Source organism: Panthera onca, chromosome B1, assembly GCF_046562875.1.
Source record: "Panthera onca isolate mPanOnc1 chromosome B1, mPanOnc1 haplotype 2, whole genome shotgun sequence".
In the NCBI taxonomy this organism is placed as follows: Eukaryota; Metazoa; Chordata; class Mammalia; order Carnivora; family Felidae; genus Panthera; species Panthera onca.
Window position 1 is genome coordinate 41,318,854 of NC_138342.1, and position 27,324 is coordinate 41,346,177.

Consider the following 27,324-nt stretch of genomic DNA (forward strand, 5'->3'; position numbering starts at 1 on the left):
CACACATCTGCTTTATCCCTTCATCTGTTGAGGGACACTTAGGTTGCTTCCCTATCTGGGCTATTGTAAATCGTGCTGCAACACACCTAGGCGTGCATATATTCTTTTCAAAATAGTGTTTTTGTTTTCCTTGGGTGAATACCCGGAAGTGGGATTGCTGAGTCGTATAGTAGTTACGTTTTTAATTTTTTTCAGGAACCTCCACACCGTTTTCCACAGTGGCTGCACCAGCTCGCATTCCCACCAACAGTGCACAAGGGTTCCCTTATCTCCACACCCTCGCCAACATTTGTTATTTCTTGGACAGACTGTTATTTCTGAGCAGTGTGGCAGGCTTTCCAGCTAGGCAGGATGTACTTTTACGTTCTGCAGGCCCCAGCCCAGAGCGTTAACGGACAAGAATGAATCTTTTTCTTGTGTGTTGGCAGTCTCCAAAAGCTTGGGTCGCTCTGAAACTCTTTGGACCTTTTTGTATGCTCCCATGTTGTTTATAAGCAGGACCACCCCTTCATAGGGGAGATGGTGTGTGTGGTGGTGGGCAACACTTTCTTTGGCTTTCTCTTTGGGTTATTGCTGCTGTTGTTGGGGAGAGAGACACGGTACGCCTTGTGTCTCTGAAAACCCCCCTGCTTGCATTCTTGCAAGGACAGGATCTGGTTGGGATCTGGAGTAGGGCCACTGAGGGTCGTCGTTCTAGCCCTGTTTGGGGTCTGCTTCTGTGCTAAAGGAGCAAGCAGGACCCTCGAGCTCACGCGTTGTTCAGGACCTGGCATTGGGTAGAAGCCTCATTCAGGCTGTGGTCCTGGTTTGTAACAGAAAAGGTGCTTCCTGGGAACCTAGCACAGTGTGGAAGCCTCACTGTGAACTGGGCTTTAGGTTCCAGTCCTGATGATTGCACTTCTTGTGGTTGTGACCATGAGCTATTGACAACTCTCTTCCTGCCCACAGAACAGTTTTCTAGATGGAGCTGTCTGTGTGCACTGTGTTCGCTCCCTCACCTCGCATCCCTCCGCAGCCCATCGCAGTGTGGTCCCCGCCCTCACCAGCCCCGCACTGCTGTGCTTCGTTGCCCGTTGCGGTGTGTCCCTTTTGCTCCTTCCCTGAGCTGACCTCTGTGTGCACTTGACCGCGGCCCGAAACTGTCTCTTCCTGGCTTGTAGGACATTATACTTTCCTAGGTTTTCTCCCTGTCTGGGTCTTTCCCTGACCCTTAAACATCCGTACTCCCCAGGGCTGTGTCCTGAGTTCCTGCTTCTCATCTCTGCCTGGATGGCCTCAGCGGCTACAGAAAATAGCGGCTGAGGGCTTGGACTTTGCTGCCAAGCTGCTTGGCTTCCGTCATCCATTTCGCCTACCGCTTTCTGGCTGTCACTTAATCTGTCTTCTTCAGTTTCTTAGTATGTAAAAATGGGGTGCTAATCATACCTACATCGCAGGGTTGCGATGCAGCCTTGAGCACTGCCCGCACACCTCCAGTATGGAAGTTAGAGTGTGTTTCTTTATGTCCCCGCCATCTGTCTACACACAGCGCTTGGCACCTAGGCACTCACTGAATGGATGTTTTCCTTCATAGAAATCCGGAGAGGTGGGTATCACAGTTCTTACTCCTTAAATGAGGAACCAGAATAGGGTAGCGGTTGACCAAGCCACACAGTTAGATGAAGAGCCAGAACTTACTCGTCGAATGCAGGTCATTTACACACTAGCCTCTTATGCTGCCTCTTGTCTCTGACTCAGTGAGAGCCCAGAGCCTTCCACCAAGGAGCTGATAGAAGGAGGAGAGAGTCATGGGGGTCCAGAATACACCGCTGAACACTTTTGGGACCTTGGAAAATCACGTGGCTGCCTGAGCCTTGGTTTTTCCCATATGTCAAGTACAGATTATGATCTTTCCCCTGCCTGACATTTGGGGTTATTGTGGGAACCAGATGGCATATCTGATTACCCCTGTGCCAGGATGGATACAAGTATTTTAATTTATAACAGTTTTAGACAGTCTGAAACGAGACTGTCTGGGTTTGTACCCCAGTTTTGCCACTTAACTCCCTGTCTCCGTTTTCTCATCTGCATGGGCAACAAGGGTTATTCTCTTTTCATAAGCCTGTTTGGAGGTAACAGGTCAGTAGGTCATATGAACGGGGCCTGGCTCACAGGGAGGTCCCTGTAAGTGCTCTATGTTGTGATTGTTGTTACTATAGTTTAGTATCTTTTACCAAATGAAAGTTATGCGTCTGAAAACCCAGACTGAAAGTGGCAGAAACAAACTCAAAATTAGTATGGAAATTCTACTCAAGAGTCCAAAAAATCTAAATCCTGTTTTTCTTTTTTCTTTTCTAATTTTTTTTTTTAACGTTTATTTATTTTTGAGACAGAAAGAGACAGAGCATGAACGGGGGAGGGTCAGAGAGAGAGAGGGAGACACAGAATCTGAAACAGGCTCCAGGTTCTGAGCTGTCAGCACAGAGCCCAACGCGGGGCTCGAACTCACGAACCGCGAGATCATGACCTGAGCCGAAGTCAGACGCTTAACCGACTGAGCCACCCAGGCGCCCCTAAATCCTGTTTTTCTAAGATGAGATATCCCTGAAGCTTAAGAGTATTGGGACTGAGGTGCCTGTTTGTATTTTAGATTCAAGGTTACTGGTTGATCTGGCCTTGCCTCATGAAATACGCAATTGAGATAGCAGTGCAGTTCCTTTTGAAGGAACGTTGACAAATAAGAGAGACCGAAAGCTTTGATGATTTATATTAATGTTTTTGGAGAGTAAATGGAAATTGTGATAACTTCCGTTTCTGATGTGGTTTTGTGGGGACAGTGTTAACTTATTTGTGTCACTGCAAGGTTTATTTCTTGACTATAACATTCTCTCAAAGAGGAACTAAAAACCTTTTGTTCACCTTATAACATTTACAGATAACCTCTAAACCCTTTACAGTACAAGCCGTGAAAGTTTTTAATTTGGTGGTGGTATTGTTTGGAAATGTTAGGATGTGGCTAAACTTGATGCTGTGCCCTTTGACTCTCTGTTCGTAGGAAGCCTGCGGTCTTGCAGTTCCTCAGACTGCTTTAGTAAAGTGATGCCGCCGAGGAAAAAGAGAAGACCTGCCTCTGGAGATGATTTATCTGCCAAGAAAAGTAGACATGACGGGTACGTCGTAGATCAGAGCGGATGATGTGTATCAAAGAGGCACATTCCTACCCGGCCCTCTGTGGGTCTGCTCGTGCGCAGATTCCACTGGAATGTTGTTTTGGTTCTGCCAGGTGTATTTTCAAGGTGTAATTATCTTGCGATTCTTCTTTCGCGTGGGGGTTTCTAAAACGAAAACAAACTTAGGTAAGTTGAGTTCTTAGGAACCGAAGTTTTATCTTAGTCCATTGATCCACCAAAACTCGTGTAGAGTTCTTCTTTCCTTTGAAGGGCTTGCCATCTGTGCGTGTTGAGGACCGCGGGACTGGTATGCGTGTGTCCTTTAAGAGGTCTCACTGGACACACAACCACAGGAATCCGTAATCGCTTTCGCAAGGGACCCAGGCTGGGTTGCTAGAGAGCGCTGCCGGGACTGAACGCTCTGAGCCCACTCGGAGTATTAGCCGAGCAGAGGCTGAGTCTCAGATGAGTGAGAATTTGTTAGGAACTGCGAAAAAAGAAGACCATGTAAACGAATTCTTTTTCTGACAAGTGAACTGTTTAATTTTGCTAACTCTAAAAAGTCATTAGACTTGTTGATTTGAGGCGTCTCTATCATTGCACCTTGATTTTCATACATCATCTTTCCTTCTCTCTCTCTCTCTCTCTCTTTTTTAACAATGAACAAACATCATAATTTTAGTCTTTGCTGCTTTTCTTACATTTTCCTCCATTCTGGCCTGTAGGTTACTTCACTAATGGGCCTGAATATTCACATCTATAAATCAAGGAGATTAGATGAGATTTTTTCGTTTTTTTTTCTTGCTGTGATACTTAATAGGTTCCAACTCTGTTGGAAGGATAGAGAGATAGACTCTGAAAATGTGAAAATAATATGACTCTTCATATCCCAGATGAGTAGAAAATAATGATCTCTAAGAAGACAGCGGTGATTTAGAAGATAAGCACCAGCAGTGTGTAGACCAGTGATTTTCAGCTTTGGGAAGCCAGGTTACTTGATACTTCTTTGGTGTAAAGAATTATTTTTTTTAATTAAAAAATTTTTCTAATGTTGTATTTATTTTTGAGAGAGAGACAGACAGAATGCCAGCAGGGGAAGGGTGGAGAGAGAGGGAGACACAGAATCTGAAGCAGGCTCCAGGCTCTGAGCTGACAGCACAGAGCCCGACGTGCGGCTCGAACTCATGAACCGTGAGATCATGACCTGAGCCGAAGTCGATGCTTAACTGACTGAGCCACCCAGGCGCCCCTTTGGTGTAAAGAATTACTAAGTTCTGATAATCACATAGCATTTTGTGACTGTGTATGTAGACTTGTTATTTTTCCCCACAGTCCGACAGAACTTAGTATGAAGGAGCTAGTTTGGAAACTGGTGGCTGTGTTGCAGAAGGATGTGAGGTACTCTTACTGATAGCATTTCATTGGCCACCCAGGGGGTAGGGGTCTGTAGCTTTAGCTCAGTTTCCCTCTTGTTCTTTTGTGAAAAACAAGTTTATTTACATACCATAGCTTTCATCCATTTTAAGTGTACAACTCAGTGATTTTTACGAAGTGGTTAGGAATTACACAGCTGTCCCTACAAAGCAGTGTTAGAAGGTCCCCACCACCCACTGCGATCCCTGATGCCCATTCACAGTCTGTCCGCATTCCCGCCCCCAGACGCTGCAGTCACCCATCCAACTTCTCTCTCCAGATTGGCCTTTTCTGGGCATTCCACGTGAGTGGTCTTCATGCGTCATGCTTCTGTCACTTAGCATGACGTTTTAGAGGTTCATCCATGTAGTAGCATGTGTCAGTATTTTTCTCTTATTTACGGAATGGTATTCAGTTGTCCTTTTTTATGTGGGGTATTCTTAGGCCATTCAGACATTACAGCGTCATACGGAGGTCTCCGTGTTGTTACAGACTGTGAGCTAAGAATGTCTAGGCCCAGGATTGGAACCTGTGCGTTTGAACCCTTGGCCAGTACTCCCCTTTGTTTCTGGGTAGTATGGCTAACTCTTCTAGAAGAAATAGAACACTGGTGGTTTGCAGTTTCAGTATCTTAATACCCTGTAACCATGTTTGGTATCAAAACCCAGAATCTCTAACCAGAGGTACATATAGTTACTCTGATAAATGCCTAGGTCATGAGTAAATACTTACTAAAAAGTAATTATGTGTGATCTTTACAATATATACTATATAAAACTACATTCATAAATGTTCATATATATATATATATATATATATATATACACACACATGCACACAACACACATGCACACACGTACACACATACACACCTATTTAGGCAACTTATATAGAAATGAGAGAAAGAAAAAGTATACGCTCCTCATTTTTCTATTAAAATGACTATTTTCAAGATCCTTCCTTCGTTCCCCTCCCCAGGTAGGGAATATCTTGGTTCTTAGCCCCAGGTCATCATAAAATAGAGAATTCTGCAGCAAGTCACAGTGTTGGAAGGAGGAAGCCACCCTGCCTCCCGACTCAGTTCTCCAGCTCATGCTAGCCATCCGCACGGTAGGGGGGTGTTGCAAGAGAGTGGCAGAAACCAAGGCTCCTCTGTACGTCTCTCTCCTGAGGTGTTTTCCTGGAGGTGTAGACATAATTTGATGTTTCTTTTTATTTGCTTCATGGTCGCTTGACATGTCTAATACTGACAGGTTCTTCCCTAGACTGTGTTCTGTGCCCAGCCTGACTTGTAGGACATGAAAGTCAGGAGGCTTTTCACGCAGAGACATGAGTGGGTTCTAGGGTCATCACTTGAAGAAAACACCTCAGTTGTTGCTGACCGTGTCTCACTATATCATTCTGTAGTTGGTTCTGGCTAGTGGGGTAGAGGGGAGGATATCCAATCAGTTCTTACTGATCACTTGTTAATCAGAGAAGAACCTGTATCAAGTGTTTACTGTTTAATTCTGTTATGGGTGTGACCGTGTTTAAAACGGTAGTTATAAAAGCTGAAGCTTCTGAATGCAGGAAGTAAAATGTTTATACTGGGAATCTGATTGAGTAGGTATCTGGTTTGGGTAAAAGAGTAAAAACTATCTGCTACTGAAAAGAAACTCAGCATCTTTAAATAATTTCAGATTCCTTTCTCAATTTCCAGCATGTATAGAAAATATGATTCAACTAGAATAAAGACTGAAGAAGAAGCCTTTTCAAGTAAGAGATGCTTAGAGTGGTTCTACGAATATGCTGGTAAGGTCCTCGCTTATACTATCTAATACTGATCCTCATGAAAATAAGGAATACCTTAGGGGAGATTAAAGAACTTTAAAATGTGTCCTTTTCTAATGTGGTTTCTGTGCTGTCTCTTCCTGTTTGAGGGAGGGAACATAGTCGAAACAAATCACCAAATGTCCTATTTATAGCCAGCAGCTAAGCCAAAGAATTCAGAACACTAGAACAGAACTGAAAAGATGAATGCACTTGGGAGAAATACTCTGGATTGCTAGGAAACCTATTTAGAATGCTGGTAGTGGGTGATGATTTGGTTTGTATATCAAAGTTAAAACAAGCTTTGCTTGCTTTGAACCTTTATGTGCAATGGAATTTCTTATATTAAGTGTCTGTTTTGAAAGATCATTTGGTGGAGAATGTTTGTTTTGTCATTTAAAATGTCTTGAGTTCAGTCCTGTTTTTTGCAGCTGACAGTAACTGGTTGGATAATATAATACTGGAGTCTAGGGGTTGTTTGTCACTGTAGCTGTGCATGGTGTAAAAAGAAAAAGGAGTATTTCCAGATAAGTTTGAGCTGAAGGCTCTTTTACTTTTCCTCTTCACCTTATTTCAGGCCCTCTCCTGCCCTATCAACTTGACAATTTCAGCCACTTTCAAACCGATTTTCGTATCATGTGTCTCTGCTCCCGGCTAGGTTTCACGCACCTTCCGTTGTCTCATTTAAAAAACAAAACACAAACAAAAAACTGAACAGGTAGATCATACACGTCATTCCCTAACAATCCACTCCAGCTTCGCCCCCTGCTGAAAAATCCCTGCTACCTATATATGGGTTGAAAGACATCTGACTCACTGCCATCCCCTTACCTGGAGTGTTTTTTCTCCACTTTTCCATCTGACAGCTGTGCTGTACATCTTCTGAGCCCCTTAATTTGCTTAATAGCCTTCTTTGTACTTAACACAGCACAGGACAGTTTTCATAACTAGTTCTGATACCCTTTTATTGGGGGTCAAAGTGAGGGTTCCTCCTATGGCCTGATCTTGCCACCCCTCCCACCCCTCCCACCTCTCCCACCTCTCCCCCCTCTCACCCCTCTCCCCCCTCTCCCCCCTCTCCCCACCCCCACCTGACCCTAGCCCTTCTCTAATAACAGCCTTGCCTTTTTGGCCACAGAAGTTGTTGTAGGGGCCGACGGGTTACCTAGGCCAGGCCGACAGATAAAATTTCCCAGGATTTTCAGATTGAAGCTTGGGAGGGAGAAGGGCTTCTTTCTCTTCGGGTGGAAGGTTTGAAAGGACGCGATCCTGATTCCTGTAGGTCTTTGGTTTTGTGAGCTACCCCAGTATCTTTCTAATGAATTCTCCTTTATTACTTGAACTAGTTTGAGCTAGATTTTGTTTGCAGGCACGGACATTAGTATAAACACTTAACACAGTATTAGAATGTATGTGTTCCCATGTTTACATCATGAGAATACGAATCTTTTGAAGACATTTCGTGTCCCTAGGAAAAATGGGTGGCACTTTTCCAGGTGTTTGATATATGGGTACTGAATGAAGAGTTTTCTCATATTCGTATCACCTTGATTATGAAAGTTTTTTGCTTTCTTATCTTGGTTCACATTTATTTTTATGAAATGTGTTATGAAAAGGAAGTTTTATTTTTTTAGTTCTTTTAAAATATAATTTATTGTCAAATTGGTTTCCATACAACACCCAGTGCTCATCCCAACAGGTGCCCTCCTCAATGCCCATCACCCACTTTCCCCTCTCCCCCACCCCCCATCTACCCTTAATTTGTTCTCAGTCCTTAAGAGTCTCTTCCGGTTTGTCTCCCTCCTTCTCTGTAACATTTTTTCCCCCTTTCCCCTACCCCCTGGTCTTCTGTTAAGTTTCTCCAGATCCACATATGAGTGAAAACATATGGTGTCTGTCTTTCTCTGCCTAACTTATTTCACTTAACATAATACCCTTCATTCCATCCACGTTGCTGCAAATGGCCAGATTTCATTCTTTCTCATTGCCAAGTAGTATTCCATTGTATATATAAACCACATTTTCTTTATCCATTCGTCAGTTGATGGACATTTAGGCTCTTTCCATAATTTGGCCATTGTTGAAAGTGCTGCTATAAACATTGGGGTACAAGTGCCCCTATGTATCAGCACTCCTGTATCCTTTGGGTAGATTCCTAGCAGTGCTATTGCTGGGTCATAGAGTAGATCTATTTTTAATTTTTTGAGGAACCTCCACACTGTTTTCCAGAGCGGCTGCACCAGTTTACATTCCCACCAACAGTGCAAGAAAGTTCCCATTTCTCCACATCCTCGCCAGCATCTATAGTCTCCTGATTTGTTCATTTTAGCCACTCTGACCGGCGTAAGGTGATATCTCATTGTAGTTTTGATTTGTATTTCCCTGATGATGAGTGACATTTAGCATCTTGTCAGTGTGTCTGTTGGTGAAAAGGAGGTTTTAAACAGACAAAAAGTATACTTAATCCCACCATTGTAGCACAGCTATTTTGATTTTTTTGTGTGGATGTGTCTTCGTTTACAAGCAAACATAATTTTTCCATGGCATGATCACATTTCTGTTTCCTTTAAAAAGAGAGCAGTCTACAGTTTTCCTTTTTGTTTGCTTTTCTCTGGCTCAGGAAGGTGACATTTGGGATAAAGGTTACGCCACAGTTTTTAGGTTCCTGGAGATCCCTGCCAGGTGGTTCCTTGCAGTTCATCCCTGCAAAAAGTGTTTGTGGGTGTGGCCATCCCTATTTTTACGAAGCACCCCCCCCCCCCCGCCCTTTTCTTCTTTTCTTGTATCAATGCCTTGAAAGTGGAAATAATTAAGAGCCCCAACTGACACCCACTTCACTTTTAATATCGAACTACATAAAAACTGTAGATCATTATTATTTTAGAAAAACCAGTGGTGAAATGACCCGGGGTGACTGTCAGGTTGTGCTGTAGGATGAGTCTGTAGGCCACAGGCCCCCTGGATGCTAGAATGAGGAAGACTTCACAAGCTGTGGTGAATCCTGTTTCCTTAGAAAAAAGTCAGCTGGTGTGGGCCGACTCCCTGCACTTTAATCCAGAGTGAATGGAGGGGTGGGTAGAGGCCTTGGTAGTGGAGCTGCTTCACATGGGTGCCCCCTTGTTCTTCCCAGAGTTCTCCATTCCACTCCTTACCCTGCCTCCACCATCCATGGCTCCTGCAGCCTGAGCCCCTCTCCTCCCAGCTTTGGCCCAGCCAGTTAACCCCAGCCCTCCTTTACACATTCTAGGATGCAGCCTCCCACCTTTTAGAATCCCTATCAACTCCATTTCTGGTTCTCAGGGATTTAATAGGGAAACTTACTCCACTGGGGGCTCCTCCTGTTCTCTGTGGTTACAGGTTTACTCCCTTCTGTACTTTGATTACCTTAGTTCTCTGTGACTTTAGAAAGGATTGGTTCCATCTGAAACTGGGGCTCCATTTCTTTTCATTAGAATGAAAATAACCAGTTTTACATAATATACAATTTACCTAATAACTCCCACTTTCTGAAATATATCTAAGAATAAGGAATTAAGCCAAATACACCCGTGCCAACATTGACTTCAAAGTTACACTAAAGCTCACATAGGTAGATCGTGGAAGTTCTCTAGGTCTTGACTGTAGGCTCTTAGTTTCTGTTTTTGATTAAGTTCCATGATGGAATTGTTTTTTGGTTTACTAAAATGAGATCAGGGACCCAGGAGCAGGTGCTGAGTGACCAAGTGGTCTGTCAGCAAAGGAAGAGATGTTAAAAAGGGACAGTGTGGCCTTGTTCGCCTCAGGGATGCAGTGTGGTGTCATTATGGAAACCTTATCGTGAGGGTCTTGGGCCGTCGTTAAAAAGGTCACATATATTTTTTACGGGCCCCTGCTTAAAATGGCAGGGAAAGTGTGAGGACCACTTTTTCCTAGAGTGTTGTCAGTCTATCTGTCTTCTGAACGTATCTTCGGTGTCTCGTTACCAGGACATTCCACAGCTTAGGATTTTAGATATAACTTCTTAAAATCCTCTCCTTCTGCTTCACTTCTAACCCGCCTTGTGTTAGCCAGTTACATATGCAGAATTCTCAATTCTTAATTTTAGAATTAAGATTGGTCAATTTTACAGGTGGATTATAAGTTTAGTATAAATACAGTCAAAATCCCAAATAACAGTGTGATTACAGCTAAATCTAACTGTGTGCGTGGGAAAGATAATGGCAAAAAAAGAAACGTTGTTTTAAGAAGCAGAATTGTGGGTATTTAAAAGATATGGAAAAGCTTGTTGATTAACAGGCTATATTTTACTGTTTTTAGGATAAAATACTACTTTTGGCAGAGTCGTGCCTTTGCAAATCATATGGTTAAAAACTTGCTCTTTAAAAACACAGATGCACACTCTGTACACTGTATATGCTGTATATTAGCTAACTTGACGATAAGTTATCTTTAAAAAAACAAAAATAAAATTAATTTCACCTATTTCTTTTTACTTTTGAACATGGCTGCTAGAAAGCTTTAAATCACATATGTTGTCTACAGTATTATTTCTGTTGAATGGCATTGAGATAGAAAGCCTGAATGATATAAAGTCAATGTAATAGATAAAAGATAAATAACAATGGAAAATAAAAACATAGACGCAGGTGCATACAAGTAATATGACAATGGCATTGCACAGAATCTGGAAGAAAAGAGAAAAGCATGGAGAACTTAACATTACTCCTGCACAGCATACCTCAGTAAACATCCTTTGAGGGCTTGCTGGGATGACGCACTCCACCCATTTTCTTGTGCAGCAAACAGACAAACTGAGAAGCATCGTCTTTAGGATGAACGCTGGCAGAGAGAGGCATCAGTGGCCAGGTTTGGAGGGCGGATGAGGGGGAGTAAGCTGGGACCCACCCAGGTCTTGTGCACAGACAGGGGGAAGGCAGGTGGCTCTTGAGATTCTAGAATAGGTTACAGTGGGGGCGCCTGAGTGTCTCAGTTGGTTAAAAATCTGGGTCATGAATTGGGCTCAGGTCAAGATCCCAGGGTCATGAGATTGAACCCCGCATTGGGCTTTGTACTGGATATGGGACCTGCTTGAGATTCTCTCTCCCTCTCAGCCCCTTCCCCGCTCGCATGTGCACACTAGCACTCACTCTCAAAAGAAAAAAAAAAAAAGAATTGGTTATGGGGAAAGAGCTTTTTTAAATCAGGAGGAATGGAAACCAAAGACAGGAATTTTAAAAGAATTGTAAAGTAACTTTTTCTTTCAAATCTGCAACTACCTCCCAGGGAGTCCTCTCAGTAGGTACCAAAAAAAGGCATCTGTTCCTAAAAATAAAACCTCTTAGCACAATAGGAATAGGTGAATATTTCCTTATGAGAATAATTATTCTTTGATCTCCTAGGCAAAATTCTTTCTTAGTAGTAGAATAATAAAAAAACAATGAAACATACACACATACATGCAGTGGAGTAAGGTAAGAAGAGTCTGCTAACAAAGGAGATGTATAGACATTCCCACAGGAAGGTTACAGGCGTACTCAGTGACAAAAGCCAGGTATAGGATTCATAGGGATAGCGTGAACCCCTGTGTGTAGATAAATTTAAAACTGATTTCACTGTATATTTGCACATACATAAATATAAGCACAAAGGTCTCAGGACACGTGTCTGACTGGTAAGGAAAGGGAGAAAACAGTTTTTTCTTTTTAGTCTATTTTGCTCTGACTTTGCCTATATGAGTATTTTGCTACGTGGACGCATTACTGTGTCATTCGTATAATATGTGCATGTGGGCACACATGGGTATATGCACTCTCAAAGCCAAAGCTAGCAGCCTATCAAATGATAACATGCAAAATGTATTTCCATTTTTGAGTGGAAAATGAGAAAAGCATGCTCACTCTTGGAATGCTTATTTGCCATTGTTTTGGAAATTATTAGCCAGTGTGATTAGACAAAAGGAAGAAAGAAGGGGCATAAATAATTGGAAAGGAGGATGGGGCACCTGGGTGGCTCAGTCAGTTGAGCATCCGACTCTTGATTTTAGTTTAGGTCATGATCCCGGGGTCGGGGGATCAAGCCCGGCTGTTGAGTGCATGCACTCTCTCTCTCAAAGATAAAAAATAATAAAAATAAATAGCTAAAAATAAATAAATAATTGGGAAGGAGTAGGCAAAAATGATCATTTGTTGGAAATGAAATGATTAAATTCTACCTGGAAAGCCACAGAGAAATTTCATTGACACTTAGAAACAGCAAATAAATATGTATATATTATATGCATGTAGAATTCTATGAACGAGTTATTTTGGGAAAGCTGCTTACAGGAATTTTTAATAAATGGTTGTCTCTGAGGAGTAAGGAGGGGTTGGAGGGGAAACTTGCTTTGTAAATTTTTTCACTTTCACTTTTAAATGAAATTTTGTATCATGTTTATGTGTTAATGTAGCAAAAAATAACTAGCTTAAAAATGAAGTAATCTTCTTTGAGTAACTTTTATTATCTTAATATTTAATATTTAAATATTATTTAGATATTTCAGTATTTAAACTTTTATTTGAATAATAGCTATTCCCTTAATAATCAAGATAAGACAATTAGGAATACTTGGACAAACATGTAAAATAAAAGGAGAAAATAGAAAACCCCAGAAAAAGGTAACAGATTGGAAAATATGAAACAAAACATTTTGTAACAAAACAGCACATTTGTGATTACAAGGGAAATAAAGCATGCAAAAAAAGTATTTGCTGTGGCCAGATTACAAGGAAAGGGCCTGAGTGTGACTTTAGGGGAGCCAAGGATTTGAAGCAGAGAAATGACATAAGACTTTTCAACAAGCCCTCTAGGTGATTTTAATATTTATCCTTTGTTGAGGACAACCACTTTATACATTTATTGTGGTTTATTATTACTATTTTAAGATTATATTTTTAAGTAATCTCTATACCCAACGTGGGGCTTGAATTTGCAACCCAGAGATCAAGAGTCGCCCGCTCCACTGACCGAGCCAGCCAGGCCCTCCTGTTTATTATTTTGTATTGAAATTACTCCTGGGGCACCTGGCTTGCTTGGTGGTGGGGCACGTGACTCTTGATCTTGGGGTTGTGAGTCCAGGCCCCATGTTGGATGTAGAGATTACTTTAAAAAAAATAATAAAATCTTTCTCAAATTCTATATATGAATGAAACCATATGATATCTGTCTTTCTCTAACTTATTTCGCTTAGCATAATACACTCTAGTTCCATCCACGTTGTTGCAAATGGCAAGATTTCATTCTTTTTCATCACTGAGTAGTATCCCATTGTGTGTGTGTGTGCGTGTGTGTGTGTGTGTGTGTATACGTATATATACGTGTATATACACATATATACATATATGGACATATACATACTACATCTTTATCCACTTATCAGTCAATGGACACTTGGGCTCTTTCCATAATTTGGCTATTGTTGATAGTGCTGCTGTAAACACTGAGGTGCATGTGCCCCTTTGAATCAGCATTTTTGTATCCTTTGGGTAAATTCCTAGTAGTGCAATTGCTAGGTCGTAGGGTAGTTCTGTTTCTAAGTTTTTGAAGAACTTTGAGGAACTTCCATGCCGTTTTCCAAAGTGGCTACCGCAGTTTGCATTCCCACCAACAGTGCTAAAGGGTTTCCCTTTCTCTGCATACAAAACTCAACAGATTAATATGCAGGAAGGGAAGGAAAAATAAGATAAAAACAGAGACGGAGGCAAACCGTAAGAGACTCTTAAATACAGAGAACAAACTGAGGGTTGCTGGCAAGGAGGTGGTAGGGGATATGTGAAATGGGTGATGGGCATTAAGGAGGGGACTGTTCAGGATGAGCACTGGGTGTCACATGTAAGAAGTGAATCGATGGGTTCTACTCCTGAAGCCAAGACTGCACTGACTGTTAACGAACTTGAATTAAAAAAAAAAAAAATCTTTAAAAAAATAAAAAAAGAAATTACTCTCTACTCGATCTTCCTGGAGGGCAGGGACCATGTTTTCTTCATCTTTAGCAGTTACGACAGTGTATAGCTTCAGTAAATGTTACCTGAGTGAAACTGAGATATATTGAGGAGTGGCGCTGCAGGACCACTGGATCTAGAGGCCGTGGAAAGGTTGTAGAGTGGTCCCTGTATTCTGGTATTCATTCATTTATTTATTCAGTACATTTTATAAAAGCAGCTGCTCCTTGCCAGGAGGTATGCTGAGGTTACACAAGAACTACAATATTTCTTACTTTTGAGGAACTTAGAGGGAAAGGCAGATGAGCTGGGACTTAACACAGATGTGCTAAGTGTGAGAGAACCACTCCTAGCATTGCTGGGGTCACAGAGGACCGCCCCTCCCAGCCTCTGCAGGTGGGAGTCAGGAAGAGCGGGAGGGCTCCCGTCTGCTTTCCCCTTAAAGACTGAATGAGTTGGCCAGATAACATGGGGAAGGGAGAGGAAGATGGGCCGAGGCCAGAACAGTCTGGTATTGGGTGTGTGGCAGGACCTGTGTGCAGAGCAAACCATAGGTAAGTATTTCTGGGTCTCAGTTTTTATTCATTTAATAATATTTATTGATTCATTTATTTTCAAGAAACTTGATTTAAAGGTGGAAAGATAGGAGGCTGAAGAGGAAAGGAGGCACTAGATCATTGAGAACCTTATTTGGTAAGGTTGAGACTTTGGACTTTATCTTCAGGTGGTGGGAGCCATTGAAGGATTTTAAGCCAGCGTGGGATTTGTGTTTGGGATGGCTCCTTTAGGCAGCTGTGTCGAGGAGGGGCTGGAGGGTACAGGGCTATGGAATTAGGGAGATCCTGGGGAGACCGCTGTGGTCATCTGAGTGAGAGAATAAAGCCTGAGCAGGTCAGCACGGGATAGGTACAATTAGGTGTTTGGCAGGAAAAACGGGCAGTACACTCGGTAATTGACTGGATGTGGAGAGTGTAAGAGAAGGGAAGAGTCCAGAGTGACTCCCAGGTTTCTGTTTCTGCTGGTGCCACCAGTGGGACAGAGTACAGGAGGATAAGCAGGCTTGGCATGGACAGATGATCCTTCTCCGTGAGGTGATGGCTGAAAATGTGAAATGCAGGAAGAGGCTTGGGACAGAAGCTGAGTTTAGCTGTGGCAGTGAAACAGCAGGTGGGGTAGCCGGGCAGTAATGTGGTAGTCCAAAACTACAGGGGGAAAGTGTGGGCCTGGAAACTCGAGCATGGTTGAAGCTTGGGCGAAGGTATAGAATGGACCAGACGAGGGTTAAAGATGGAACCCTGCACATGAAATCTAACAAGCTGGGAGAAGCGAAGGAACACATTAAGAAGCCAGAGGAGGAGAGAAGTAGGAGGGAAACCGGAGGGAGGGTACTTCTGCGAGCCGTGGGAGGAGGCAGATTTTGCAAAGAATTGCTTCAGAGTTTCAGATACCACAGAAAGGTCAGATAAAATAAAGATCCGACTGTCGATTAGATTTGGCAGGTAAGGTGTTACTGGTGACCTTGGCAAGAAGTTTCAGGAGAGAGAGAGAGGAACAGAAACCAAATCGCAGTGGTTAAAGAAGGAACAGGAGGTCAAGTGGAGATGGACCATGCAGGCGGTTCTTTCGGGAAGAAGCAGAGCTGAGGCCCGAGGAGGAAGAGGCTTTTTGGCCTTACCAGGAACAAAAAGACTACTGGCTTTTCTTCTATGTAAAAGAAACGATTATGTTATTTCCCAGTTAATTTTATAAAGAACATTATGTGGTTCTCTGCTATGTTTCCAAAAATTATTACCAAAATCAGGCAGAGCTGTACGCTACTTTAAAGAAGCAAAGTGGCCTTATCTTCAGACACAAATTATGTGTAGCCTCTGTCCGTAGGTCGAAAGGCATGGCAATACATTGACAGATGATTGTGCAGAGCCGAATCCTTTAAAGAAGTAACTGAAATTCCCGAATATTTTTCACTTTACACTTGGTGATTTCTTTTTTTCAGAAAGGAGTTCTGGCCTGTAGGTATTATTTGATTTTCGTTTATTTTAATAATAAATATTTCAACAGTGTAATATCACTGTAGTAATAATCATGTACGTGGTCAGATTTAATTTATGTAAGATTGCATTTCATCGCAGGTACTGATGATATTGTAGGTCCTGAAGGCATGGAGAAATTTTGCGAAGACATTGGTGTTGAACCAGAAAATGTAAGTCTAGCCTATTAAGTTGGGCAAATCGGTTGATTATTTTTCTTGTCTTTTGTCCCTTGACAAATAAAGCAACAGTAAAGAAGGAATGGTGTGTTAGTTTTGTGAGACAATCTAAGAAACAAGTTCCAATTCTAATTGGATTTCTAAGCAAAATTTTTTTGTTTTAATTGGCATGGTGTAACTAGTCAGTCATGTTTTCCTCTTGTTTGTTTCTTGTATCTAAAAGGTACGATAGTAAAGTAATTAAACTAGATGTTTAGAAAGTGTTATGGGCATGTGTACCTCCTGTGAGAGATGAGCTGGGGGGCCGAGTTATAGTCTATTCTGTACCTTTGTCCCCCTCCCTAGTTGTTCAGCATAATGTAGAGTTTGTCCAGATTTTTGAGTAATTAATTATTCATAGGGGTTTGGAGTAAGTTGTAATTATCAAGAATCTTTCATAGCTCTTTCACTTCCGATTAAATTTAACTCAGGGATTGGTTTTTAGTATAAAGGCCTTAAGTATTTCCTTTAAAAATTTTTTTTGAGAAGTTATTTTATATGCTTAATTATTTTTCCCAACTCTTATTGTCATGTTATTGTTGAATATTTTTTTCCTGTTCCTACATCATCTCTCTTACACTAAAATGAAAAGTTATGCTCATACAGGTGCCCTGGTTCATTAACTATGCAGTTTAATATTGCATTAGCCTCCAATTTAACAAATATGTCTAAGGTCCTAAATGAGTTTATGATGGGGAAGAGATCACAAGAGATCATCCCCCTCATATAGACTCTTCTTGGAAGATAGGTGCTGCCTATGCACATATGTCATGCTCTTAAAACTAGAAATTAAGACTTCACACTTTTGGGGCGCCTGGGTGGCTCAGTCGGTTGAGCGTCCGACTCTTGGTTTCAGCTCAGGTCATGATCTCACGGTTTGTGAGCTTGAGCCCCGCATCGGGCTCCGTGCTGGCAGAGAGGAACTTGCGTGGGATTCTCTCTTTCCCCCTCTCTCTGCCTCTCCCCCAGTCGCTCTCTCTGTCTCTCTCTCAAAAATAAATAAACTTTAAAAAATTAAAAAAAAAAAAAAACAACTCTAAAAACTTCACACTTTATTCTTAAAACTTTTCTTACCCTTGACATTTGTATGCCTCTGTCCTCTCCCAACTCCCTCCAACACCTTACATTTTCTAAAGAGCCTTTTGCTCATTACGTGGATTTTTGTCTTGTAGTTTTTTATTTTTAAAAAAAAAATTTTTTTTAACGTTTTTATTTATTTTTGAGACAGAGACAGAGCATGAATGGGGGAGGGGCAGAGAGAGAGGGAGACACAGAATCGGAAGCAGGCTCCAGGCTCCGAGCCATCAGCCCAGAGCCCGACGCGGGGCTCAAACTCACAGACTGTGAGATCATGACCTGAGCCGAAGTCGGACGCTTAACCGACTGAGCCACCCAGGCGCCCCTGTAGTTTTTTATTTTAATGTGATCTAGTTCAGTATCTTAATGAACTATTCATTTTGGTAGAAAGGTTTGGGGAGAACTGCCAGTAGTATTTTGTCTGATCTTGCCCATAGACTAGTCATAAGCATAGAAAAGAACACTTCAGGGGCACTTGGTGGCTCAGTTGGTTGGACGTCCGACTTTGGCTCAGGTCATGATCTTGTGGTTTGTGGGTTTGAGCCCCTTGGCAGGTTCTGTGCTGAAAGCTCAGAGCCTGTAGCCTGATTCAGATTCTGTGTCTCCCTCTCTCTCTGCTCCTCCCCTGCTCGTGCTCTGTCTCTCTGTCTCTGTCTCTGTCTCTCTCAAAAATAAACATTTTTTAAAAAAGATTAAAGAAAACCAAAACACTGGCTTATGAAAGAAGTTTCCTGATGACAGCTGGGCCAATGTTGGCAGAGTGTTTTCTGGACTGAATAATAAGAAGGGCAAGAGTGAGTTGGACCTGAGAGCAGACCCAAAGGCTCTCTCCCTCTGTCTCTTAAATTTTTATTTAGTTTTGGGAGAGCGCAAGCCAGGGAGGGACACAGGACGGGGACGGGATCCGAAGCGAACTTTGCACTGACAGGCTGACAGCAGCAAGCCTGATGTGGGACTTGAACTCACGAACCACAAGATCATGACCTGAGCCAAAGTTGGATGCTCGACCAACTGAGCTACCAAGGTGCTCCAGACCCAAAGGTTCTGCCCAGGGGACTGTCATCAGCATATGATCAGAGGTGGGCAACAGGGCCAGAAAGGGAGGAGATTGGGAGGCCAGGGTCAGGCTGCAGGTGTGAGAGGCACTGTGTGAACATTATTCTCAGAGGCCCGGAGGCCTGTCAGGTGGGAGGGAGGGCTGGTGTTGATTCTAACTGAAGAAAGGCACAGTTCTTCAAATAGCAGTACTCCGTAACAGAGAGCTGCTGTTATTATCCTTTTGGGGGGCAATGGTGTCCCTTAGTTCTCCTCTTAGGAATAGAACTAGACTTAACATGTTGAATCACATTGAAGACTAGGAAACTGAATTCAGAAGATTATTCTCAAGTATTTATTACTGTACTTCAGTTCTAAGCTGCCATTAATAGAAGTTGTATATCATCACTAAGAAAGAAAAAATGTTGCTAAATAAACTCTGATATGCATCCATTTGGAATGCATCCCAATTTCAGAAATGTTAACATTTGAAAAATAAGAAGTAAAATTGTTTTTAAAGCCTTGTCCTCATTGTTGAGTTAGCACTTTCAAATACTTTAAAGTACTTAAAACCTTTACCTTGCCTGATATTTATAGCCTAGGAAATTTAAGCAGGTTTGTAAAATTCAAATCTACTGTCATTTACTACGGCCACAGCAAAACCTTTTGTTTGCCTAATTAGCTTCCTTATTAGCTACCATAAGAAAAGTCCATTTTGTGTAAAGAAATACTCATCGTGAATATCTACTTTGACTTTTTAGCCACATTTCATGCATACTTGTGTGTGTTTCTGTGCCCTAACCATTTTTTTTTAATTTAACAAGTGTTTATGTGGAACTTTAAATCTTTCTTACTGAGCATTTAGTATATATATTGTTTGAGAACATAGGAAGTTTGAGTTCTAGAATGTGGGTTAGGGGCGCCTGGGTGGCTCAGGCGTTGAGCATATGACTCTTGATTTTGGCTCAGGTCATGCTCCACATCCGGCTCAGTGCTGACCATTCAGAGGCCGCTTGGGATTCTGTCTCTCTCTCTGCCCCTTCCATGCGCACACGTGCTCTCTCTCTCTCTCTCAAAATAGTTTTTTTAAAACTGAAAATGGGGGTTATTTCACCTAGGTAAATTGTTATGTGGGAGTCAGAATTCCAAGAAAAGCTGAGGGATGAGGGGAAATCCACTAATGTGTAAATATTTGGAAGAACATGTGTGCTCTTTTGGGGAAGTTTGGGTCTCTTAAGTTAAAAAATTTTTAACGTAGGGGCGCCTGGGTGGCTCAGTCATTTGAGCTTCCAACTTCGGCTCAGGTAATGATCTCGTGGTTTGTGGGTTTGAGCCCCGTGTCGGGTTCCATGCCGACAGCTCAGAGCCTGGAGTGTGCTTCGGATTCTGTGTCTTGTCTCCCTCTCTCTCTGTCCCTCCGCTGTTCATGCTCTGTCTCTCTCTGTCTCAAAAATAAATAAACATTAAAAAAAAAACTAAAAAAAAAATTTTTTTAACCTATTAAACAATGCTGTTTTGTGATGGTGTGCATATGTAGAAACATTGGTTTACTAATCAGTGCTAGTAATCTACCTAGTAATCTAGATTGTTTAATCTAAAAAACCTAGTGACTTTAAAAATTGATATGTACTGATTTAATTGAGATTTGATGAAAGGGCTTAGAGATTCAGTGGGTTCTCACTGCTAATCACTTCTAACGTGGAAAACCATAGAGTCAGCATCAAGAGAAAGCTTTTCATTAATCTTGCAGTTATAAATTAGACAAAGCTGGACATTTTTAGTCCACAAGCTAGCTTGCTGGCAAACGCAAGGACCGACTTTCTGAACCTCCTAAATAGTATTGTTCTGCAGTACTTAATTTGTGTAGTGGCTTTCAGAGGCCAATTAAATCATCTGGAGTGATTTCTAATTGACTGCTTGCCTTACTTTTTTCATGTTACATCATCCCGATTCCTTTTACCACCATCGCCATCTGACCCAGTGGGGCACGTGGGTGATAGATTAATGGTTGGGTTGGTTCTTCCAGCCGTCGAAATGAGGCCTTCAGGTCCTGTGTAAAGAAATCACATTAGCTGCCAAATGTGGAATATGCTAGTCCCTGGCCAATTTTCACAGATCTATTTTCTTACCATTGACTTTTTGTTTGTTTGTTTGTTTTGTTACAACAAATGGAGATGTAGCCATTTAGCAGTGAATATGTGATCCCCAGGTCAGGACTTGGATGTCCGTTAGGTGTGGACGATGTCCTGAGGTACGCAGTCCCACAGAGTGGCAGGATGGTCCTCGGAAATCCCTGTCCCTCTTCTTTACCCTCTTCTTGGATGGATGGCCTCAGCTCTTTCCCTCTGCAGAGCCCTGGATAGTTGGAAGCTAGATGCACTTTTGAAATGTAATTTTGTCTTTACTCCTTCAGGTATTTATTAAACTCACTGGCAGTATCTCTGTGTTATCTTTTCTCTAAAGCAGCTAAGTGACAAGCAGTGCCATAAACTAGAGTTGTTACAGTTCCTGATGCCTACAGAGTTTCAGAAGATTCACTAAAAGCAAGAGTGGCGCCCCGCTGAGAAGTGATTGGGCCCTGTCACTCATCCTGTGCTCATTCCAGGCACAGCGCTATTTAAGTGGGATGTTGGGCCACTTCACAATAATTTTCTTCAGTGTGTATAGTTCAACTCACAAACACTAATGTATTTGTGGTACAGCTGCGTTATTGTATGTGACTCACCACTTCCCTTTTTATTTTTCAGCCCTCTGATCTACAGCTTGCTCTTTTCACTAAATCTTGGAGATCGTTCCCTATTTGTACCGATAACTCTACTTCATTTGTCTTAATGGCAGCATAGTATTCCTTCGTATAGAAAGTATTCAGCAAGGAAGTATATACTTAGTCCCTGATTAATGTTTGGTTGTTCTCAGTCTTTTGCTGCTATAAATAATTCTGCAGAAAATATTGTTGAATATACATCTTTGTGTTCGTGCACAGGTATAAGTTATATAACTTTCCTTAAGTGGAATTGCTGAGTCAAACACTGGTTTTAGTTTTGATAAATATTGCAGAATTGCCCTGTGGAGAAGTTAATGGCATTACATTTCCACCATTCTGCATCATAAGAGTTCATGTCTCCCCAAGCCCTTGTCAGCAGATGAATTACCAAACTTTTGGATGTTTCCCAGCCTAGAACTCATTTTTGAAGTTACCCTGTTGATATTTCAGTGACTAAACTGCGGCGAACAGGAGCATTTGGAGAGTTGTTAATATGATTAATTACTGAGATCTGTCGTTGTGATTTGATTGGTCTGTTTTTTTGTTTGTTTTTATACAGGTAGTTATGCTTGTCCTAGCTTGGAAATTGGATGCACAAAACATGGGTTATTTTACTCTGCAGGAATGGTTAAAAGGAATGACTTCTCTACAGTAAGTCCCGCGGCTGCCCTGGTTGGGAGGCGGGGTGGCGTCCTTGCACTCCCCAGCTGGCTGCCTCCTCCCTGGCGGGTCAGGAGCCTGGGTTGGGTGACTGCAGGAAAGCCGGGTGATCTGGCAAACTTCACCTGTGGCTATAGGTGTAAAGGCCAAATCCCATTTTCATGATGAAGAGAAGACATTATGCATGAAGTTTTGCAATTATAATCTTTATGTAATGTGTATTGTTTATTTTAGTATTCTTCTAGAGCAGAGCTGCCCAATAGAAAATAGACCAGCCTGTCCTCTTCTCACAGATGTGAGCCACATATGTAATTTTAAATTTTCTAGCAGTCCCATTAAAAAAAAGTTAAAAGAAACAGGTAAAATTAATTTTAATATATTTTATTCAACTCCAGATATCCAAAATATTATTTATTATTCAGACATGTAATCAATATTTTCAAAATTTATGAGCTGTTGTACATTCTTTTTTTCATATTAAGTCTTCAAAATCTGGTACATATTTTACATTTATGATCCCTCTCAATTTGCATTAACTGTATTTCAGGTGCTTGATGGCCATGTGTGTCTAGTGACTGTCATGTTAGCACAGGCTTAGAGCTTAAAAGGCAAAGGCCTATCAGCATCTGGTTTACAGTTAGGGAGAAAAAGTTGACTGAAGTTTAACTTATAAATGAAAATATGTATTTTATATATTCTGATTTTACCTTTGGGCAAAATTGGAACTTCATTACTCCAATGGTTGAAAAATAATAATAAAGAATCTATTTGTATTACCCAGAATGAGGAAAAAAAACGGTGGTTTTATGTGTTCATTGTGTGTGTGTGTGTGTGCGCGCGCGCACGCACACAAAGTTTCATTCAAGTAAACAGTTGTTACTCTGTATTCTGAACTGAAGGATACAGTTGAGATGGGTAAGTAAATATTTCAGTGGTACCTGAAGATGAAGAGCAGATTATTAACATAGTAACTTTGATCTACGGAATGACTCTTTTTTTTTTTTTTTTTTTTTTTTTTTACTTTTACTAGGAATAATAGACTTTGACATTTACTGGATTGAAATTGGAGTGGAAATGGTTTTATGGTTTCATTCAAATAATTTTGGAATTTGCCAAAATTGTTATCCATTTGTTATCGATAACAATGCTTTATTTGCACCATGCTTTAGTAGTTCATAAGTCATTTTGCTGCTTTTCCATTTGAGCCTCACGGCTGCCTTCCTTGTGAGGAAGACAAATCAGGCTTTATCCTGCACATTTTACAAATGAGGAAACTGAGGCTTAGAAGGGATACATGGGATACATGATGTGTTAAAGTAAGTGGCAGAAATGGGAAGAAAACCCAAGACTTCTGATTCTTTTTTTTTTTTTTTAATGTTTATTTTGAGAGAGAGCACAAGCAAGCAGGGGAGTAGTAGAGAGAGAGGGAGAGAGAGAATCCCAAGCAGGCTCCACACTCAGCACAGAGCCCGACGTGGGGTTTGATCGTAACCGGAGATCATGACCTGAGCCAAATCAAGAGTTGGATGCTTAACTGACTGAACCACCCAGGTGCCCCAAGACTTCTGATTCTTAAGTCACATTCTTCCTTTAACAACTGTTGTCTGATGGCAAATGAGTTTTAGATAAAGCCATACACTTTCCTGTCATCATGCTCTAGAATTTTAGGGTTAAGCCCTCTGAAATCTCTTTAAAAATTACGTTTGTCATGTTGGGAACATCTCCTTAACAATTTTAAGTCTACTAACTTTCACTGTTTCCCCCCTGCCTTTCTTTACTGCCTTCTGAATACAGCACGTAATGGCTGCACTTTTTAAAGGGGGGGCCCGTGTAATGATGAATGCATGGCCATATCAAGATTTTATTTCAGGCCTTCAGAGGAGGCACCATTAGTATGTTTCGGGCACATTTTCATTTGTCTTAAGAGGCTATAATATCCATTTTTAAGTAATTCTAGATTATTTTTTACATTTGCCTTTACAAAAGAATGTTATACACTGCCGGGTCTTTCCCTTGCGTTTTGAGGGCCACACCACCTGGGAAGTATGCAGTTTCCTGGGAGGTCTATGTAAGTTCAGGGAGGGCAGAGGGGAATTGCAGGGACCCCACCTCGTAGGTTCTTTGTTGGGAACCCTGCTTGCCACTCCGTGTGACACACACGCGGGCAGTTGGGTTCCTCTAGGGTACTGCCACTTGGTCCTTGTAGTTCAAGATGAGGTGACAAGCTGGGTCCACTCTAAGGGCAGGGAGGAGCCTGCTTTCTTCTTGTGCGATATGAAACTCGGAGACTGGTTTCCTCATCAATGAGGAAGAGATCATTACTCAAAACAACCTTTAAGGTTCTCTATAGTTCAGAATAGTCGAATTGCAAGTTTTAAGAACCTCCACTCCCCCTCCCTTAACCTCCCTAGATTCGTTTGTTCAGCAAGTGTTTGGATGGCAGCGATGTGCCAACTGCAGTATTCTACATCCTGGGGAAATAAAACTCACGAGCAAGACAGTCCTTTTGGGGCAGGGGCTCGGAAGCAAAGTTCAGCCAACAGATCCAAAAATAGTAAGGCCACTTCTCTTTATGCTTCTCGAATTGATTACATAAGTACTGTATTTGTAAGGTGTCCACACCCGGTAAATAAGAATACTCAGAGACGAATATGCTCTAGAGATACAAAGTAGTCTGTCTACTGAATTGCCTGTTTTGTCTTCTAGTTTGGGTTTTTGTCTTTTTTGCCCTTTTTTTGGTTTCATTAAACCTGTCCAGTGAAGTGTTTTGAGCTCAATCTGGAATTAAAGTGTATGTGACAATCCCTGTATTTATAATAGAATATTTGATTAAGATGCTAAGTTTGAAGAAAATGGTTACTGGACAGAGGGAGTGGAGACTATGCTCTGCTGCTCCCTGGGTGGCTCTGGCAGCACGTCTAGAACCAGGAAAGGGAAGCGATGCTCTGTGACTCCCACCTGGGCTCTCAGAACTCCGTCTCCTGGACACTGGGGAGGGGAGCAAGCTGTGTGCAAGCCCCACCAGGGCCAGTGTTTTGGAAGTGCTGGAAGGAGTGACGGGCATCTGGCGGGGGGTGGGGGGGCGGTACGTTCATTCCACGTTCTGTAGCTCATTCTCAGTCACGAGAAGGCACAACTCATTTCAGTGGACTGTTTGTTTTATCGCCTTGCTCCAACACGTGGGTTTAAGGTTACTTCTAATGAATCAAACTTATAAAGCTGTTTAAGCTAAACGAAAGTGTGTTAGACTTGTAGCTTACTTTGCATAGACGTGAGGATTGGCTGGAAAAATACCTTTGGCTAAGTGAAGGGGTGAAGGCCTTTCCCCAGGGAATGGAGAACTCCTTTTGGTTCTAACCTTTGGTGCTTACCGTCCCGATTTCTGGTGCTTCTGAATCTGTAACAGGAGCAGAAGTCACGGAAGAAACGATGCCACAGTGTGGCCACGTTTTGTTTTGGAAAACAGTGCTCTTGAGTGGTGTGGCACTATGTCAGTCAGAAACTAACAGGAGTTTTCTTACGTGTGATACACCGGAAAGCGGGGGTGGGGAGGGGGGAGGGGGCAGGGGGGAGGCTGAAGATGTGGCTGCTTCCTGAAGTCCCGGGCTGGTTTGCTTCAACTTCCCGACAAGCCAGTTTCTTCACTTGATCTTGTTGAGTGGCCACTAGATGGCAACCTGTAGTTCGGACTGGGTGACTCAGAGGCGTGTTCCCTGCTGGGGGTCACTCCAGAGGCTCTGTGGGTCAGGGCCCTCCCCCCCCCTTTTTTTTTAAACGTTTATGTATTATTGAGAGACACAGCATGAGCATTGGATGGGCAGAGAGAGGAGGAGACACAGAATACGAAGCAGGCTCTGAGCCATCAGCACAGAGCCTGATGCAGGGCTCCAATTCACAAACCGCAAGATCATGACCTGAGTCGAAGTGGGACGCTTAACCGACTGAGCCACCCAGGTGCCCAGGGGCAGGGCCGCTTTTAAAGCAGATTAAACTCTTTATTGATGGTAATAGCTCTGACATGTGTAACTGTCTTTATTACATACGTGAAGTGAAAATTTTACTTTGGTATTTTGTGCTTTATACTCCAGACAGGATCTCTGAGCGTCTTAAGACAAATGAAAACGTCTTTCAGGGGACATCTTTTGCCAGGGTGGCAGCTAGACTCCCAGGCATGCTAACGAACTTCCATTTTGCCTTGCGGTTCTACCCAAAGACTCATGGCTACTTTATTTTCTTTTAGCTATGTAGCAGATGTCTAAATGAGTGCTCTCTGCCCTTGAATCTGTTGAAACAGACATCTGTTCTTCTTCCTCTCATTGGACAGGACTAAACTAAACCCCCTGCCAAAATCTGGCCAATTTCCTGTGGCTTTGGTCCTTAACCTTCCTTTTCCAGTGAAGAGGAGAGACCTCGGCCTTAAATGTTTTAGGGTTAGCTGCTTTCTCTCCTCTTTGACCCTCTGCCATATTGTTAATAAAGTATCATTAGTTATTTATGTATACAGTAAAAAATCAAACCATACAGAAGAGTCCCCAGTGCAGAGAAGGCTCTGCTCCCTTCCTGCTTCCTAGACTCCAACTTCCTGCTTTCTCGTGTGCCCTGTTAGCTTCTACCAGCCCTCTTTTGGGGGTTGGCGCTAGATCTCTAACTAGGCTATCGGCATCTCTCTTTTTTTTCTTCCGCAGCCTTTCTCCACAGAGATTCAGAGTGAATTTTTCAAGATGCAAGCCTGATTGTGGTCTCTCCCATGGTTGGAGGTGGCTTCCAGTGTTTCTAGGATTCAATTTAAAAAACAAAAAACAGTATGGACCACAAAACCCTTTATGGCCTGGCCTCACCTCCCTTTCAGCCTTATCCTGGAACCACTTCCCCTCTTACTCTCTTCCGTTTGGTCACAGTGGGTTTCTTTAGTCTTTGAGCTTGGCATGCTCCCTTCTGCCACTGGGCCTTTGCGCATGCTGTTCCTTTTATCTGGAAAACCCTCTGCTCCAGAAATATCCTGTTTCTGCTCGCGGCCATTAGCTAACATTTCAGTCCCTTAAAGAAGCCTTTTCTGACTTCTTAAAACAGTTTTTTTTTTTTTTTTTTTTTTAACATTGATTCATTTTTGAGAAACAGAGCGCAAGCGGGGGAGGGGCAGAGAGAGAGGGAGACACAGCAGAATCACAAGCAGGCTCCAAGCTCTGAGCTGTCAGCACAGAGCCCGACGCGGGGCTC

The 27,324-nt window shown here is 42.2% G+C and overlaps 1 protein-coding gene across 7 annotated transcripts in view; it reads left to right on the top strand.

Annotated features, from left to right (window-relative positions):
- The window catches only part of DCUN1D4 (defective in cullin neddylation 1 domain containing 4), an 84,910-nt gene that overhangs the window by 37,465 nt on the left and 20,121 nt on the right, over positions 1 to 27,324 (top strand). For 6 of the 7 annotated variants that reach the window (XM_060655055.3, XM_060655057.3, XM_060655056.3 and 3 more), the window contains 4 exons: positions 3,035 to 3,149; positions 6,262 to 6,353; positions 16,456 to 16,526; positions 22,007 to 22,098. In XM_060655055.3, the coding sequence (XP_060511038.1) occupies positions 3,035 to 3,149; positions 6,262 to 6,353; positions 16,456 to 16,526; positions 22,007 to 22,098 (370 nt within the window). Of the gene's footprint in view, positions 1 to 3,034; positions 3,150 to 6,261; positions 6,354 to 16,455; positions 16,527 to 22,006; positions 22,099 to 24,518; positions 25,661 to 27,324 lie in introns of those variants that run through there. The other variant, XM_060655058.3, reaches the window with a different exon arrangement.